The sequence below is a fragment of the Hemiscyllium ocellatum genome, chromosome 38, assembly GCF_020745735.1.
Source record: "Hemiscyllium ocellatum isolate sHemOce1 chromosome 38, sHemOce1.pat.X.cur, whole genome shotgun sequence".
Classification (NCBI taxonomy): Eukaryota; Metazoa; Chordata; class Chondrichthyes; order Orectolobiformes; family Hemiscylliidae; genus Hemiscyllium; species Hemiscyllium ocellatum.
Window position 1 is genome coordinate 12,478,869 of NC_083438.1, and position 19,582 is coordinate 12,498,450.

A 19,582-nucleotide genomic window follows, 5' to 3' on the forward strand; every position below is an offset into this window, starting at 1 on the left:
ACCCGGAACACCGTTCCGAATGTTGACCTGTCATGTCCTGTGAAAAGATCTACTAGTTTTTGCTCAAACAGATGCACCTTACCATTGGGTCATGTAGTCACATGACAAAAATGTGCCTTCACACTGATACAGTCAGCGGGATTTGGGCAGGCGGAGTGACTGGCAGATGTAGGGCCGATGCAGTTTGATGCGAATAAGCGAGAGGTTATCCAGTGCGGTGCAAAGTGTCAGGAAGTTGGGATATGATCCAAATGATGTTAGATGGGGAAAGCAGGGAGGTACTAATGCACCTGGGTGTTCCTCGACACCAGTCATGAACAGTAATTGTGGCCGGTGTAGCAGGTAATGCAGAAGGCAAATGGGATGTTATCCTTCATACATGAGGGTTCAGTCCCAGGATGGGATACCTTGATAGCACACCTGGACTTTTGTGCGTTCACTTTGGATCTCCTTATCTGCAGGAGGATGTACAGAGATAGTTCAACACAGGTTTCCCAGACGGTTTTCTGGGATGGCAGGGCTGACGTATGAAGAGAGGCTGGGTTGGTTAGGACGACGGTCACTGGTGTTTGGAAGAATGGTGAGGGATCTCACAGAAAGCTACAAAATTCTAAACAAACATGACAAGGATAAACACAGGAATGATGTTCCCGATTACCAGTAGAGTCCAGAATCACAGTCTAAAGGAGACAGGGTGGGATTGAGAAAAGGAGTCATGTCTTCACTCAGAGAGTGGGGAGCCTGTGGGATTCTCGAGCAGAAACTGGGCGAGGCCAAAATACTGAATGGTGTTGGAGTACGAGTTGGAGAGATGTTTGAGAGATTACAGCGAGAAAGCACGGGAGCAGGGGACTGAGTTGAATGATGAGGGACGATTGTATTGAATGAGCGAAGGAAACCTGAAGGGCCGAATGGCCTACACCTGCTCCAGTGTTGAATGCTTCATAGAGGTGAAATGTTTTATTCGTCAGATCCTGCAACCGAGCCGAGCATCTCCGTGAGAGCTGACGGCGGATCAGTCAACATCAGCTGCACAGTTCCAGACGGTGTCCCTTCAGGCCGCTTTCTGTTGCTAAAGGACACGGTTCCCATCATCAACAGCACCATCAGCCAGCAATCCTTCACCTACACCATTCCGAACATCACTGCCAGCAGCCAGGGCCACTACACATGTTCCTACACAACCCAGGTTTCAGGTCGTTGGATACCATCGTTTCAAAGTCGCCCTGTAACTGTCGCACGTGAGTAAGGCTTCCGCTGGCTCGGTAAGACGTGAATATTCGGAAACCGTGTCCCAGAGCATGACTAATTCTGCAAGGTAGATATTTACAATGTAATTCCAACATTAGGGTCGGCTTCCTGTGAAAGAGGGCATTTATAAGTAACATTCCTGCTCCGTGCTATCTGAATGACTCTGTCCTCATGGCCACAACACCAGCTGGCAAAGTCTCGATGTTCACCTCTTGACTGGGTTGGGTTAGCAAGGTTGGTGTGACAGCAGGTCTGCGATGCACAGCCGCACCCAGTGCGTGGGTTTACTTCCTGCACAGGCTGAGGTCAAAGTGAGAATCCAGCCGTTTCAAGCTTCGAATGCGGCCCGGTGAGCATCTGGTTAATCCACCACCGGTTATCTGTCTGCCTGGCCGTCTGTCTGATGTCTCTTACTCTCTCTGCAATAGCCGTGCTGAGCCTTGTATATCTATATAAAAGCAACAGATGCAGGGAGAGAGATAGGTAGAGAGAGTGAGAGAGAGAGAGAAAGAGAGATAGAGAGAGGTAGAAACCAGTGAGTGAGGAGCTGCCACCAGTCATCTTTCTGTCTGTCTGTCACTTTTTGTCTCGCTCTCTGAGAGATTTGCAGATCTTCATAAATCTACATAAAACATGTGTGTATTGGTGCCAGGAAAGTAAATGAACAACGATGGCAAATTAAATGTAGAATGATTCGGATTACGTCGTTGTCCTCTGAAGTAACGGGTCCACTCTGTTCTCTCAGGATCGGGTGTGAGATTGGTCAATTCGAACGATCCGTGCTCTGGAACTGTGGAGGTGTTGTACGATGGAAGTTGGGGCACGGTTTGTGATGATGGCTGGGATTTGGCAGATGGCACTGTTCTTTGCAAGGAGCTGCAATGTGGACCCGCCCTGTCGGTGCACGGTAGCGCTCGGTTTGGAACAGGTAGCGGCAAGATTTGGATGGATGACGTTTCCTGCGAGGGGACAGAGTCCCATCTCCGGTCTTGCTCCTTCCCCGGTTGGGGAACCCACAACTGTGGTCATGGTGAGGATGCAGGTGTAATCTGTTACCCAGGTAAGACCCAGCTGTATAACTGAATGGACATCTTCTGTACAACTCAGGTTCCTGTATTGGTTTGGCATTTACAGGGAAGTGGGCAAAAAGCTTTGAAAGATGCAATCCAATTGGTTTTACATCAAGTTTATGAACAGCTTCTGGCTAAATTGAAAAGTAAGAAAGGAAAATGTAAAATCTGTATCCGCCATGAGCTAATTGTCACAGGGACAACAAGATGAAAGAGATAACTGTGTGACTCAATGTGTGGTGACCGTGAGAATTGTGTTGAAAACCATGGGATATTTGGAGAGCTACTGGGGAAGGGGCAGCTGTTCCCAAAGAACGTGTTCCACCTGGAACATCCTGGAAGGGGAGTCCTAGTGAATTGTAAAACACGGCCTGTGGGTCAGGTTTTGAATGAACATGTTGGGTGTATGGTTTCATTTGCCTGGAACATTAGTAGATTAAACCTGAAGCAGAATTTAGGATTGTAGGTTAGTGACGGTGCAGATTGTTCCAGTTAATACAAGGAAGGAACACTACGGGTGAGCGTCATATTGTAGTGACGAAGCAAAAAAGTGTGAGGAAATGTGATGTCATCAGATGTAAAGGGTTTAACTCCATTTAGCGCTGTCTTTATGCTTGACCCATTTTGAAGGAAGTGGACAAACTGACAGTGCAAATCTAAGGTCAAGAATCGGATACCACAGGAAACATGCTTAACGGAGATCAGAAAAGGATTTTTACTATTCAGAGATATTTGGGAATTCGGGGCGGGAGAAAGTGGGATAGAGAGAGAGAGACAGCGAGAGGGTGGGTGAGAGAAAAAGAGAGAGACAGAAAGATAAGGAGAGATCAGTGAGGGATACGGTGATGGGGTAGGACCATTAATCAGAGACGAACGGGCGACAGTTTTGGACGCTATTTCATCTGGGATTGTTTATCGTCAATGTGTTTGGAGCGAAAGAAACAGCAAAGGAATAAAATCTCAGACAAACAAAGCTGTTGAGCTAACCGACCAGCTGTGATTATTATGAATGGTGGAGCACTCTCAAAATGCCAAAAGGCCTAGTTTGGCTCCCAATTTCTTTCATTCAACATTCCTCATGTTTCAGGAGATAGGAAATACAGTGACATTTAACAGAATAGCAAACGGGTCTCCAAGTACATGCTTTATAGTTGGGGCGGCAGACTGGGGAGGCACGGTGGCTCAGTGGTTAGCACTGCTGCGTCATGGTGCCAGGATCCCAAGTTCAATTCCCGCTTCGGGCACCTGTCTGTGTGGAGTTTGCACATTCTCTCCGTGTCTGCGTGAGTTTCCTCCGGGTGTTCCGGTTTCCGGGCAGAGTCCAAAGATATTCAGGTCGTGTGAACTGGCCATGCTAAATTGCCCGTAGTGTTAGGTGCATTAGTCAGGGGTAAATGGGTCTGTTTGGGTGGCTCTTCAGTGGGGCACTGTGGACTTGTTGGGCCGAAGGGCCTGTTTCCACACTGTCGTGACTGTGATCTAATTTAGTTGCCAATAACGGGAACATCCCACACATTAATCGGACAGAATACAATTGCAGATTTCTATCGTTCTCCATTCCTCATGTTTCAGTCCATTTCAAATCCAGTAACATTAAACAGAATGGTAAACGGCTCTCCAATCACATAATTGAGACTCTACCCTTTATAGTTGGCAATAACGAGAATACCCCACACATTAATCAGACAGAATAAAATTGCAGATTTCTGAAATCTCCTTTACCAATTTTCCTCTTTTTAGATCCTTCAAAGGAGCCGACAATCTCTGTCAGCCCTTCACTGGCACTCTATGTGGCTGGAGATTCACTCACTATTAACTGCACAGTTCCACACAGCAACTTGACTGGACATCTGGAGTTGCTGAAGGACTCGAATTCTCTCAGCTTTGGACAAGGAGCCCTCACATACGTCATTGAAAACGTCACCACCAGCGACCAAGGGAGCTACCAATGTTCATATCGGACTGAGGTGGCAGAGCAATGGTCACCCAGCTCTCTGAGTCAACCTGTTGATATTGTTGTTACAAGTGAGTGTATATTGTGTCAGTTATGGACAAAGTGATGACTGATCTGCAGATGCTAGCGATCAGAGTCGAATGGTGTGATGTTGGAAAAGCACAGCGGGTCAGGCAGCATCTGAGGAGCCCCAGAGTCGACGGTTTGAGCATGAGGCCTTCATCAGGAATGAAGATGCTGATGATGGGCTTTTGCTCGAAACATCGACTTTCCTGCTCCAGGATTCTGCGTGACCAGCTGTTCCTTTCCAGCACCACACCTTTCCACTTGTGTCTGTTTTGTCAAATTAAACAATTCCTGAATTGTTCCAATGTGTGTTGATGATATTTTCTGGTGGCAGAACCTCCACGCTCAGACAAAATTCATTTTCAGCCGTGTTTTATTTAAGCACACATTGTTCAGAAAATGCAACATGTACTTCCTTTGCTCTGCAGTTTCCATGTTTATGAAACGGTGACCCCTTTGTTCTGGACTGCCCCCTCCATCCGGAATACCGTTCCGGGAGTTACCCTGTCCAGTCTTATGAAAAGATCTGTGAAATTTGCTTCAGGAGATACACCTTATGGTTGGGTCATGTCGTCTCATGACAGCAATGTGCCATCACACTGATACAGTCAGCGGGATTTGGACACGCGGAGCGAGTGGCAATGTCCAGCAGATGCAGATTAATGTGGATCAGCGAGAGGGTATCCAATGCAGTGCAAAGTGTCAGGGAGGTGGATTAGGATCCAAACGGTGTTAGATCTGGAAAGCAGGAATGAACCTGAGTGTTTCTGTACATCAGTCACGAACAGTAATTGTGGCCGGTGTAGCAGGGAATGAAGAAAGCAAATGGAATCTTGTCCTTCATAGGAAGAGGGTTCAGTCCCAGGATGGGATACCTTGATAGCACAGCTGGATATTTGTGCGTGCACCTTGGGTCTCCTTATGGGCAGGAGGATGTTCTGGTTCCAGAGATAGTTCAACAAAGCTTTCCCAGACTGTTTTCTGGGATGGCAGGGCTGACGTATGAAGAGAGTCTGGATTGGTTAGGAGTATGGTCACTGGTGTTTGGAAGAATGGTGAGGGATCTCATAGAAAGATTTAAAAAATTCTCAAAGAACTAGACAAAGATGAACACAGGAAAGATGTTCCAAATCACGGGCAGAGTCCAGATTCACAGTCTCAAGAGGACAGAGTGGGATTGAGAAAAGGAGTAATGTCTTCACTCAGAGAGTGGGGAGCCTGTGGGATTCTCTGCTTCAGGAAGCGGGCGAGGTCCAAATATCCCATGCTATTCCAGTTGGAGTCGGATAGATGTTTTACAGATTACAGCGAGAAAGCACGGGAGCAGGGAGTTGAATAATAAGGAACGATATTATTGAATGGGTGAGGTCAACTTGACGGGCCGAATGGCCTACACCTGCTCCAGTGTTGGATATTTTAGTGAGATGATTTGTTTTATTCGTCAGATCCTGCAACCGAGCCGAGCATCTCCGTGAGAGCTGACGGCGGATCAGTCAACATCAGCTGCACAGTTCCAGACGGTGTCCCTTCAGGCCGCTTTCTGTTGCTAAAGGACACGGTTCCCATCATCAACAGCACCATCAGCCAGCAATCCTTCACCTACACCATTCCGAACATCACTGCCAGCAGCCAGGGCCACTACACATGTTCCTACACAACCCAGGTTTCAGGTCGTTGGATACCATCGTTTCAAAGTCGCCCTGTAACTGTCGCACGTGAGTAAGGCTTCCGCTGGCTCGGTAAGACGTGAATATTCGGAAACCGTGTCCCAGAGCATGACTAAATCTGCAAGGTAGATATTTACAATGTAATTCCAACATTAGGGTCGGCTTCCTGTGAAAGAGGGCATTTATAAGGTAAACAGTCACGTTCGATTTGCCTTTCCTGCTCCATGCTCCCTGAGTGACCCTGCCCACATGTCTACAACACCAGCTGGCAAAGTCTTGATGTTCACTTCTTGACTGAGATGGAGTGACAAAGTTGGCTGGACAGCTGGTCTCCGGGGCACAGGGGCACCCCGTGCGTGGGTTTGCTTCCTGCACAGGCAGTGAGCAAAGTGAGAATGCAGCCTTCTCAAACTTTGAATGGGGCCCGGTGAGCATCTGGTTAATCCACCACCGGTCATCTGTCTGTCTGTCTGTGTGTCTGATGTATTTCTGTGTTTCTGTCTCTCTTTCTGTCTCTCTCTCTCTCTCTGTCTGTCTGTCTCTCTCTCTCCAAAAGCAATGCAGAACCTTGTAAACCTCCATAAATGAGAGATGCACAGAGAGAGGGAGAGACAGAGACAGAGAGAGAGAGTACAAACCAATGAGGGAAGAGCTGTTACGAGTGATCACTCAGTCAGTCTGTCACTTCCTGTATCGCTCTCGAGTTTTGCAGACCCTTATAAATCTACATAAAACATGTGTGTATTGGTGTCAGGAAAGTAAATGAACAACGATGGCCGATCAAAGTTAGAATGATTCGGATATCACCGTTCTCAAGTGAAGTAATGGATCCACTCTGTTCTCTCAGGATCGGGTGTGAGATTGGTCAATTCGAACGATCCGTGCTCTGGAACTGTGGAGGTGTTGTACGATGGAAGTTGGGGCACGGTTTGTGATGATGGCTGGGATTTGGCAGATGGCACTGTTCTTTGCAAGGAGCTGCAATGTGGACCCGTCCTGTCGGTGCACGGTAGCGCTCGGTTTGGAGGAGGTACTGGAAATATTTGGATGGATGACGTTTCCTGCGAGGGGACGGAATCCCATCTCCGGTCTTGCTCCTTCCCCGGTTGGGGAACCCACAACTGTGGTCATGGTGAGGATGCAGGTGTAACCTGTTACCCAGGTAAGAGACCAGTGGATATCTTCTGTGAAACTGAGGCTCTCACATACGACTAACAATAACAGGGAAGAGAGGGAAAAATGTTGAAAGCTACAATCCAATTGGCGACGGCAAAGAACATGAACAGTTTCTGGCTTAAGTTCAAAAGCAAGAAACGAAAACGGAAAACCTTAATCCGCCATGAGGTAATTGTCACAGGGACAACAAGATGAAAGGGATAACTGGGTGACACAATGTGTGGTGACCGTGAGAATCGTGTTGAATCCCATGGGATATTTGCAGAGCTACTGGGGAAGGGGCAGCTGTTCCCAAAGAACGTGCTCCACCTGGAACATTCTGGAAGGGGAGTCCTAGTGAATTGTAAAACACGGCCTGTGGGTCAGGTTTTGAATGAACATGTTGGGTGTATGGTTTCATTTGCCTGGAAACTGAGAACATTAAAGTGGAACCACAATGTAGGATTGTAGGTTAGTGATGGTGCAGATTGTTCCAGTTAAGTAGATAAAGGATTGTTCTAAGGTAACTAGAGAAAGGATTGGTTCAGTAAAGGATAACAAAGGAAGTCTGTGTACCGAACCTGAGAGAATGGGTGAGATTCTGAATGATTACTTTGCATCAGTGGTCACTGAGGAGAGGAACATGGTGAATGTTGAGGTTACTGATAGAAGTTTGATTAGTCTGGATCACATTGACCTAAGTAGGGAAGATATATTGGGTAGGCTAGAGGTTATTAAGGTGGTCAAATCACCAGGACGGGATGTGATCTATCCCAAGTTGCTGAGGGAGGCAAGAGAGGAAATAGCTGAAGCCCTGACAGATATCTTTGTGGAGTCCTTCAATACAGGTGAGGTGCCGAGGACTGGACGGTTGCTCATATTGTCCCCCTGTACAAGATGTTTAGTAGGGATATTCTGGGCAACTACATACCAGTGAGCCTGATGTCGGTAGTGGGAACCATTCCTGAAGAAGGGCTCATGCCCGGAATTTCGTTCTCCTGCTCTTTGGATGCTGCCTGACCTGCTGCGCTTTTCCAGCAACACATTTTCAGCTTCTTCGAAGAAGTGATCAGATTGATTAATGAAGCCAATGAAGGCTGTTGTTGTCATAGCTCGGTGGATAAAGAACTGGTTGCACAACAGGAGGCAGACAGGAGTAGTTGAAGGGAGTTTCTCAAACTGGAGAAAGGTTACCAGTGGGTGTTCCTCAGGGGTCAGTGTTGAGCCACTGTTGTTTGTAATAGACATTAATGATCTGGGAGTTGGCACGCTGTTGGTATAATCAGCAAGTTTGCAGATGACTCCAAGATTGGTGGAGGAGCAGAAAGCATAAGAGACTGTCAGAGAATACCGGAGGATATGGATAGACTGGAGAGTTGGGCGGAAAAGTGGCAGATGGTTATCCATCCAGACAAATGTGCGGTGACGCATTTAGGCAATACTGATTCTGGGGCGAATGATGCAATGAATGAAAGACCAGTGGGAAAAGTTGATGGGCATAGAGATCTGGGATTGCAGGTCCATTGTATCTGAAGGTTGCTGCACAGGTGGATAGAGTGGTCAAGAAGGCATATGGGATGCTTGCCTTCTGTGGATGGGGTATTGAGGAAAAGAGCTGGCAAGTCATGTCAACATTATACACGGCATTGGTTCAGCCGCGCTTACAATACTGTGTTCAGTTCTGGTCCCAACATTACCAAAGAGATGTGGATGCTTTGGAGAGGGTGCAGAGAAGGTTTGTGAGGGTGTTGCCTGGTATGGAAGGTGCTTGCTATGAAGTAAGGTTGAGTAGGTTAGGCTAATGTTCACTAGAAAAAACGAGATAGAGGGGGGACCTGATTGAGGTTTACAAAATCATGAAGGATATAGACAGGGTGGATAGAGACAAGCTTTTTCCCAGGGTGAAGGATTCAATAACGAGAGGTCTCCCTTTTAAGGTGAGAGGTGGAAAGTTTGTGGGGGATACACGTGACGAGTACTTCACACAGAGGCTGGTGGGTGTCTGGAATGCATTGCCAGCAGGTTCGGTAGATTCACTTCAGATGCGTCTGGACAGATGCATGAGTTGGTGGGGAGAAGAGGGATACAAATGCTTCGGAATTGACAGACAGGTTTAGACAGTAGATTTGTATCTGCTCAGGCTTGGAAGGGCCTGTTCCATTGCTGTAAATTTTCTTTGTTCTTTGTTAATGCAAAGAACGGATACTCCGTGTGAGTGTCACATAGTACTGAGGAAGAAACAATGTATGAGGAAATATGATAACGGATCAGACATAAAGGGTTTAAGTATAGTATACATTGTCTTTATGCTTACCCATTTGGAATAAGATGGCCAAATCGACAGTGCAAATCTAAGGTAATGAATCAGATATCGTTGACGGGCAGGAAACATGCTGAATTCAGAGATATTTGAGAATTCAGAGAGAGAGATAAAGCGAGAGAGAGAGAGTGCGCGTGTGTGTGTGTGTGTGTGAGAGAGAGAGTCTAGTGAGGGAAAAATTGGTGGGACAGTACCCTGAATCAGAAATGAAATGGGGACAGTTTTGGGCGCTATTTCATCTGGATGATATTGCGTCAATGTGGAGCTAAAGACACATGCGAACAAAGATGTTAAGCTAACCGATCAGCTGTGATCATTTTGAATTTTGAAGCACACTCAAAATGCCGAATCGCCATCTCCTGCTCCTCGTTTCTATCACTTTATATTCCTAATGTTTCAGTACATTAACATGAAACAGAATCACATAATTGAGACTCTAACCTTTATAGTTGGCAATAACGAGAATACCCCACACATTAATCAGACAGAATACAATTGCAGATTTCTGAAATCTCCTTTACAGATTTTCCTCTTTTTAGATCCTTCAATGGAGCCGACAATCTCTGTCAGCCCTTCACTGGCACTGTACGTGGCTGGAGATTCACTCACTATTAACTGCACAGTTCCACACATCAACTTGACTGGACATCTGGAGTTGCTGAAGGACTCGAATTCTCTCATCATTGGACAAGGAGCCCTCACATACGTCATTGAAAACGTCACCACCAGCGACCAAGGGAGCTACCAATGTTCCTATCGGACTGAGGTGGCAGAGCAAACTGTTGATATTGTTGTTACAAGTGAGTGTGTCTTGTGTCAATTTTGTAGAAACTGAGGACAGCAGTTGCTGGAAATTAGAGTGTAATGGTGTGATGTTGGAAAAGTAAAGCCGGTCAGGCAGCATCTGAAGAGCAGGCTTGTCGAGAGGACTGAAGATGCTGATGAAGAGCTTCTCCTCAAAACATCGACTTTCCTGCTCCTGGATACTGCGAGACCAGCTGCGCCTTTCCAGCACCACACCTTTCCACTTGTGTCTGTTTTGTCAAAGTAACCAACTACGATATTATTCCAATGTGTTTTGCAGACCTTTCCTTGAGGCAGAATCTCCAAGCTAGGACTGGTATTCATTTTCAGCTGTATTTTATTTAATCACACATTGTTCCAAAAATGAAACATTTGATTATTTTACTCTGCAGTTTCCATGTATTCTGGGAGGGTGACTCCTTGTTCTGGAGTCCCCCCTCCACCCGGAACACCGTTCCGAATGTTGACCTGTCATGTCCTGTGAAAAGATCTACTAGTTTTTGCTCAAACAGATGCACCTTACCATTGGGTCATGTAGTCACATGACAAAAATGTGCCTTCACACTGATACAGTCAGCGGGATTTGGGCAGGCGGAGTGACTGGCAGATGTAGGGCCGATGCAGTTTGATGCGAATAAGCGAGAGGTTATCCAGTGCGGTGCAAAGTGTCAGGAAGTTGGGATATGATCCAAATGATGTTAGATGGGGAAAGCAGGGAGGTACTAATGCACCTGGGTGTTCCTCGACACCAGTCATGAACAGTAATTGTGGCCGGTGTAGCAGGTAATGCAGAAGGCAAATGGGATGTTATCCTTCATACATGAGGGTTCAGTCCCAGGATGGGATACCTTGATAGCACACCTGGACTTTTGTGCGTTCACTTTGGATCTCCTTATCTGCAGGAGGATGTACAGAGATAGTTCAACACAGGTTTCCCAGACGGTTTTCTGGGATGGCAGGGCTGACGTATGAAGAGAGGCTGGGTTGGTTAGGACGACGGTCACTGGTGTTTGGAAGAATGGTGAGGGATCTCACAGAAAGCTACAAAATTCTAAACAAACATGACAAGGATAAACACAGGAATGATGTTCCCGATTACCAGTAGAGTCCAGAATCACAGTCTAAAGGAGACAGGGTGGGATTGAGAAAAGGAGTCATGTCTTCACTCAGAGAGTGGGGAGCCTGTGGGATTCTCGAGCAGAAACTGGGCGAGGCCAAAATACTGAATGGTGTTGGAGTACGAGTTGGAGAGATGTTTGAGAGATTACAGCGAGAAAGCACGGGAGCAGGGGACTGAGTTGAATGATGAGGGACGATTGTATTGAATGAGCGAAGGAAACCTGAAGGGCCGAATGGCCTACACCTGCTCCAGTGTTGAATGCTTCATAGAGGTGAAATGTTTTATTCGTCAGATCCTGCAACCGAGCCGAGCATCTCCGTGAGAGCTGACGGCGGATCAGTCAACATCAGCTGCACAGTTCCAGACGGTGTCCCTTCAGGCCGCTTTCTGTTGCTAAAGGACACGGTTCCCATCATCAACAGCACCATCAGCCAGCAATCCTTCACCTACACCATTCCGAACATCACTGCCAGCAGCCAGGGCCACTACACATGTTCCTACACAACCCAGGTTTCAGGTCGTTGGATACCATCGTTTCAAAGTCGCCCTGTAACTGTCGCACGTGAGTAAGGCTTCCGCTGGCTCGGTAAGACGTGAATATTCGGAAACCGTGTCCCAGAGCATGACTAATTCTGCAAGGTAGATATTTACAATGTAATTCCAACATTAGGGTCGGCTTCCTGTGAAAGAGGGCATTTATAAGTAACATTCCTGCTCCGTGCTATCTGAATGACTCTGTCCTCATGGCCACAACACCAGCTGGCAAAGTCTCGATGATCACCTCTTGACTGGGTTGGGTTAGCAAGGTTGGTGTGACAGCAGGTCTGCGATGCACAGCCGCACCCAGTGCGTGGGTTTACTTCCTGCACAGGCTGAGGTCAAAGTGAGAATCCAGCCGTTTCAAGCTTCGAATGCGGCCCGGTGAGCATCTGGTTAATCCACCACCGGTTATCTGTCTGCCTGGCCGTCTGTCTGATGTCTCTTACTCTCTCTGCAATAGCCGTGCTGAGCCTTGTATATCTATATAAAAGCAACAGATGCAGGGAGAGAGATAGGTAGAGAGAGTGAGAGAGAGTGAGAAAGAGAGATAGAGAGAGGTAGAAACCAGTGAGTGAGGAGCTGCCACCAGTCATCTTTCTGTCTGTCTGTCACTTTTTGTCTCGCTCTCTAAGAGATTTGCAGACCTTCATAAATCTACATAAAACATGTGTGTATTGGTGCCAGGAAAGTAAATGAACAACGATGGCAAATTAAATGTAGAATGATTCGGATTACGTCGTTGTCCTCTGAAGTAACGGGTCCACTCTGTTCTCTCAGGTTCGGGTGTGAGATTGGTCAATTCGAACGATCCGTGCTCTGGAACTGTGGAGGTGTTGTACGATGGAAGTTGGGGCACGGTTTGTGATGATGGCTGGGATTTGGCAGATGGCACTGTTCTTTGCAAGGAGCTGCAATGTGGACCCGCCCTGTCGGTGCACGGTAGTGCTCGGTTTGGAACAGGTAGCGGCAAGATTTGGATGGATGACGTTTCCTGCGAGGGGACAGAGTCCCATCTCCGGTCTTGCTCCTTCCCCGGTTGGGGAACCCACAACTGTGGTCATGGTGAGGATGCAGGTGTAATCTGTTACCCAGGTAAGACCCAGCTGTATAACTGAATGGACATCTTCTGTACAACTCAGGTTCCTGTATTGGTTTGGCATTTACAGGGAAGTGGGCAAAAAGCTTTGAAAGATGCAATCCAATTGGTTTTACATCAAGTTTATGAACAGCTTCTGGCTAAATTGAAAAGTAAGAAAGGAAAATGTAAAACCTTAATCCGCCATGAGCTAATTGTCACAGGGACAACAAGATGAAAGAGATAACTGGGTGACACAATGTGTGCTGACCGTGAGAATTGTGTTGAAAACCATGGGATATTTGCAGAGCTACTGGGGAAGGGGCAGCTGTTCCCAAAGAACGTGCTCCACCTGGAACATCCTGGAAGGGGAGTCCTAGTGAATTGTAAAACACGGCCTGTGGGTCAGGTTTTGAATGAACATGTTGGGTGTATGGTTTCATTTGCCTGGAACATTAGTAGATTAAACCTGAAGCAGAATTTAGGATTGTAGGTTAGTGACGGTGCAGATTGTTCCAGTTAATACAAGGAAGGAACACTACGGGTGAGCGTCATATTGTAGTGACGAAGCAAAAAAGTGTGAGGAAATGTGATGTCATCAGATGTAAAGGGTTTAACTCCATTTAGCGCTGTCTTTATGCTTGACCCATTTTGAAGGAAGTGGACAAACTGACAGTGCAAATCTAAGGTCAAGAATCGGATACCACAGGAAACATGCTTAACGGAGATCAGAAAAGGATTTTTACTATTCAGAGATATTTGGGAATTCGGGGCGGGAGAAAGTGGGATAGAGAGAGAGAGACAGCGAGAGGGTGGGTGAGAGAAAAAGAGAGAGACAGAAAGATAAGGAGAGATCAGTGAGGGATACGGTGATGGGGTAGGACCATTAATCAGAGACGAACGGGCGACAGTTTTGGACGCTATTTCATCTGGGATTGTTTATCGTCAATGTGTTTGGAGCGAAAGAAACAGCAAAGGAATAAAATCTCAGACAAACAAAGCTGTTGAGCTAACCGACCAGCTGTGATTATTATGAATGGTGGAGCACTCTCAAAATGCCAAAAGGCCTAGTTTGGCTCCCAATTTCTTTCATTCAACATTCCTCATGTTTCAGGAGATAGGAAATACAGTGACATTTAACAGAATAGCAAACGGGTCTCCAAGTACATGCTTTATAGTTGGGGCGGCAGACTGGGGAGGCACGGTGGCTCAGTGGTTAGCACTGCTGCGTCATGGTGCCAGGATCCCAAGTTCAATTCCCGCTTCGGGCACCTGTCTGTGTGGAGTTTGCACATTCTCTCCGTGACTGCGTGAGTTTCCTCCGGGTGTTCCGGTTTCCGGGCAGAGTCCAAAGATATTCAGGTCGTGTGAATTGGCCATGCTAAATTGCCCGTAGTGTTAGGTGCATTAGTCAGGGGTAAATGGGTCTGTTTGGGTGGCTCTTCAGTGGGGCACTGTGGACTTGTTGGGCCGAAGGGCCTGTTTCCACACTGTCGTGACTGTGATCTAATTTAGTTGCCAATAACGGGAACATCCCACACATTAATCGGACAGAATACAATTGCAGATTTCTATCGTTCTCCATTCCTCATGTTTCAGTCCATTTCAAATCCAGTAACATTAAACAGAATGGTAAACGGCTCTCCAATCACATAATTGAGACTCTACCCTTTATAGTTGGCAATAACGAGAATACCCCACACATTAATCAGACAGAATAAAATTGCAGATTTCTGAAATCTCCTTTACCAATTTTCCTCTTTTTAGATCCTTCAAAGGAGCCGACAATCTCTGTCAGCCCTTCACTGGCACTCTATGTGGCTGGAGATTCACTCACTATTAACTGCACAGTTCCACACAGCAACTTGACTGGACATCTGGAGTTGCTGAAGGACTCGAATTCTCTCAGCTTTGGACAAGGAGCCCTCACATACGTCATTGAAAACGTCACCAGCAGCGACCAAGGGAGCTACCAATGTTCATATCGGACTGAGGTGGCAGAGCAATGGTCACCCAGCTCTCTGAGTCAACCTGTTGATATTGTTGTTACAAGTGAGTGTATATTGTGTCAGTTATGGACAAAGTGATGACTGATCTGCAGATGCTAGCGATCAGAGTCGAATGGTGTGATGTTGGAAAAGCACAGCGGGTCAGGCAGCATCTGAGGAGCCCCAGAGTCGACGGTTTGAGCATGAGGCCTTCATCAGGAATGAAGATGCTGATGATGGGCTTTTGCTCGAAACATCGACTTTCCTGCTCCAGGATTCTGCGTGACCAGCTGTTCCTTTCCAGCACCACACCTTTCCACTTGTGTCTGTTTTGTCAAATTAAACAATTCCTGAATTGTTCCAATGTGTGTTGATGATATTTTCTGGTGGCAGAACCTCCACGCTCAGACAAAATTCATTTTCAGCCGTGTTTTATTTAAGCACACATTGTTCAGAAAATGCAACATGTACTTCCTTTGCTCTGCAGTTTCCATGTTTATGAAACGGTGACCCCTTTGTTCTGGACTGCCCCCTCCATCCGGAATACCGTTCCGGGAGTTACCCTGTCCAGTCTTATGAAAAGATCTGTGAAATTTGCTTCAGGAGATACACCTTATGGTTGGGTCATGTCGTCTCATGACAGCAATATGCCATCACACTGATACAGTCAGCGGGATTTGGACACGCGGAGCGAGTGGCAATGTCCAGCAGATGCAGATTAATGTGGATCAGCGAGAGGGTATCCAATGCAGTGCAAAGTGTCAGGGAGGTGGATTAGGATCCAAACGGTGTTAGATCTGGAAAGCAGGAATGAACCTGAGTGTTTCTGTACATCAGTCACGAACAGTAATTGTGGCCGGTGTAGCAGGGAATGAAGAAAGCAAATGGAATCTTGTCATTCATAGGAAGAGGGTTCAGTCCCAGGATGGGATACCTTGATAGCACAGCTGGATATTTGTGCGTGCACCTTGGGTCTCCTTATGGGCAGGAGGATGTTCTGGTTCCAGAGATAGTTCAACAAAGCTTTCCCAGACTGTTTTCTGGGATGGCAGGGCTGACGTATGAAGAGAGTCTGGATTGGTTAGGAGTATGGTCACTGGTGTTTGGAAGAATGGTGAGGGATCTCATAGAAAGATTTAAAAAATTCTCAAAGAACTAGACAAAGATGAACACAGGAAAGATGTTCCAAATCACGGGCAGAGTCCAGATTCACAGTCTCAAGAGGACAGAGTGGGATTGAGAAAAGGAGTAATGTCTTCACTCAGAGAGTGGGGAGCCTGTGGGATTCTCTGCTTCAGGAAGCGGGCGAGGTCCAAATATCCCATGCTATTCCAGTTGGAGTCGGATAGATGTTTTACAGATTACAGCGAGAAAGCACGGGAGCAGGGAGTTGAATAATAAGGAACGATATTATTGAATGGGTGAGGTCAACTTGACGGGCCGAATGGCCTACACCTGCTCCAGTGTTGGATATTTTAGTGAGATGATTTGTTTTATTCGTCAGATCCTGCAACCGAGCCGAGCATCTCCGTGAGAGCTGACGGCGGATCAGTCAACATCAGCTGCACAGTTCCAGACGGTGTCCCTTCAGGCCGCTTTCTGTTGCTAAAGGACACGGTTCCCATCATCAACAGCACCATCAGCCAGCAATCCTTCACCTACACCATTCCGAACATCACTGCCAGCAGCCAGGGCCACTACACATGTTCCTACACAACCCAGGTTTCAGGTCGTTGGATACCATCGTTTCAAAGTCGCCCTGTAACTGTCGCACGTGAGTAAGGCTTCCGCTGGCTCGGTAAGCCGTGAATATTCGGAAACCGTGTCCCAGAGCATGACTAATTCTGCAAGGTAGATATTTACAATGTAATTCCAGCATTAGGGTCGGCTTCCTGTGAAAGAGGGCATTTATAAGTAACATTCCTGCTCCGTGCTATCTGAATGACTCTGTCCTCATGGCCACAACACCAGCTGGCAAAGTCTCGATGTTCACCTCTTGACTGGGTTGGGTTAGCAAGGTTGGTGTGACAGCAGGTCTGCGATGCACAGCCGCACCCAGTGCGTGGGTTTACTTCCTGTCAGGCTGAGGTCAAAGTGAGAATCCAGCCGTTTCAAGCTTCGAATGCGGCCCGGTGAGCATACGGTTAATCCACCACCGGTTATCTGTCTGCCTGGCCGTCTGTCTGATGTCTCTTACTCTCTCTGCAATAGCCGTGCTGAGCCTTGTTTATCTATATAAAAGCAACAGATGCAGGGAGAGAGATAGGTAGAGAGAGTGAGAGAGAGAGAGAAAGAGAGATAAAGAGGTAGAAACCAGTGAGTGAGGAGCTGCAACCAGTCATCTTTCTGTCTGTCTGTCACTTTTTGTCTCGCTCTCTAAGAGATTTGCAGACCTTCATAAATCTACATAAAACATGTGTGTATTGGTGCCAGGAACGGAAATGAACAACGATGGCAAATTAAATGTAGAATGATTCGGATTACGTCGTTGTCCTCTGAAGTAACGGGTCCACTCTGTTCTCTCAGGTTCGGGTGTGAGATTGGTCAATTCGAACGATCCGTGCTCTGGAACTGTGGAGGTGTTGTACGATGGAAGTTGGGGCACGGTTTGTGATGATGGCTGGGATTTGGCAGATGGCACTGTTCTTTGCAAGGAGCTGCAATGTGGACCCGCCCTGTCGGTGCACGGTAGCGCTCGGTTTGGAACAGGTAGCGGCAAGATTTGGATGGATGACGTTTCCTGCGAGGGGACAGAGTCCCATCTCCGGTCTTGCTCCTTCCCCGGTTGGGGAACCCACAACTGTGGTCATGGTGAGGATGCAGGTGTAATCTGTTACCCAGGTAAGACCCAGCTGTATAACTGAATGGACATCTTCTGTACAACTCAGGTTCCTGTATTGGTTTGGCATTTACAGGGAAGTGGGCAAAAAGCTTTGAAAGATGCAATCCAATTGGTTTTACATCAAGTTTATGAACAGCTTCTGGCTACATTGAAAAGCAAGAAAGGAAAATGTAAAATCTGTATCCGCCATGAGCTAATTGTCACAGGGACAACAAGATGAAAGAGATAACTGGGTGACACAATGTGTGGTGACCGTGAGAATTGTGTTGAAACCCATGGGATATTTGGAGAGCTACTGGGGAAGGGGCAGCTGTTCCCAAAGAACGTGTTCCACCTGGAACATCCTGGAAGGGGAGTCCTAGTGAATTGTAAAACACGGCCTGTGGGTCAGGTTTTGAATGAACATGTTGGGTGTATGGTTTCATTTGCCTGGAACATTAGTAGATTAAACCTGAAGCAGAATTTAGGATTGTAGGTTAGTGACGGTGCAGATTGTTCCAGTTAATACAAGGAAGGAACACTACGGGTGAGCGTCATATTGTAGTGACGAAGCAAAAAAGTGTGAGGAAATGTGATGTCATCAGATGTAAAGGGTTTAACTCCATTTAGCGCTGTCTTTATGCTTGACCCATTTTGAAGGAAGTGGACAAACTGACAGTGCAAATCTAAGGTCAAGAATCGGATACCACAGGAAACATGCTTAACGGAGATCAGAAAAGGATTTTTACTATTCAGAGATATTTGGGAATTCGGGGCGGGAGAAAGTGGGATAGAGAGAGAGAGACAGCGAGAGGGTGGGTGAGAGAAAAAGAGAGAGACAGAAAGATAAGGAGAGATCAGTGAGGGATACGGTGATGGGGTAGGACCATTAATCAGAGACGAACGGGCGACAGTTTTGGACGCTATTTCATCTGGGATTGTTTATCGTCAATGTGTTTGGAGCGAAAGAAACAGCAAAGGAATAAAATCTCAGACAAACAAAGCTGTTGAGCTAACCGACCAGCTGTGATTATTATGAATGGTGGAGCACTCTCAAAATGCCAAAAGGCCTAGTTTGGCTCCCAATTTCTTTCATTCAACATTCCTCATGTTTCAGGAGATAGGAAATACAGTGACATTTAACAGAATAGCAAACGGGTCTCCAAGTACATGCTTTATAGTTGGGGCGGCAGACTGGGGAGGCACGGTGGCTCAGTGGTTAGCACTGCTGCGTCATGGTGCCAGGATCCCAAGTTCAATTCCCGCTTCGGGCACCTGTCTGTGTGGAGTTTGCACATTCTCTCCGTGACTGCGTGAGTTTCCTCCGGGTGTTCCGGTTTCCGGGCAGAGTCCAAAGATATTCAGGTCGTGTGAATTGGCCATGCTAAATTGCCCGTAGTGTTAGGTGCATTAGTCAGGGGTAAATGGGTCTGTTTGGGTGGCTCTTCAGTGGGGCACTGTGGACTTGTTGGGCCGAAGGGCCTGTTTCCACACTGTCGTGACTGTGATCTAATTTAGTTGCCAATAACGGGAACATCCCACACATTAATCGGACAGAATACAATTGCAGATTTCTATCGTTCTCCATTCCTCATGTTTCAGTCCATTTCAAATCCAGTAACATTAAACAGAATGGTAAACGGCTCTCCAATCACATAATTGAGACTCTACCCTTTATAGTTGGCAATAACGAGAATACCCCACACATTAATCAGACAGAATAAAATTGCAGATTTCTGAAATCTCCTTTA

General features: G+C 46.8%; 1 protein-coding gene across 1 annotated transcript in view; it reads left to right on the forward strand.

Moving 5' to 3' along the window:
• Nucleotides 1-19,582, forward strand: part of LOC132833892 (deleted in malignant brain tumors 1 protein-like) — a 91,560-nt gene that overhangs the window by 3,481 nt on the left and 68,497 nt on the right. The window contains 5 exon segments of the mRNA XM_060852552.1: nucleotides 972-1,241; nucleotides 1,997-2,347; nucleotides 6,856-7,161; nucleotides 12,725-13,030; nucleotides 17,537-17,851. Coding sequence (XP_060708535.1) covers nucleotides 972-1,241; nucleotides 1,997-2,347; nucleotides 6,856-7,161; nucleotides 12,725-13,030; nucleotides 17,537-17,851 — 1,548 coding nt within the window.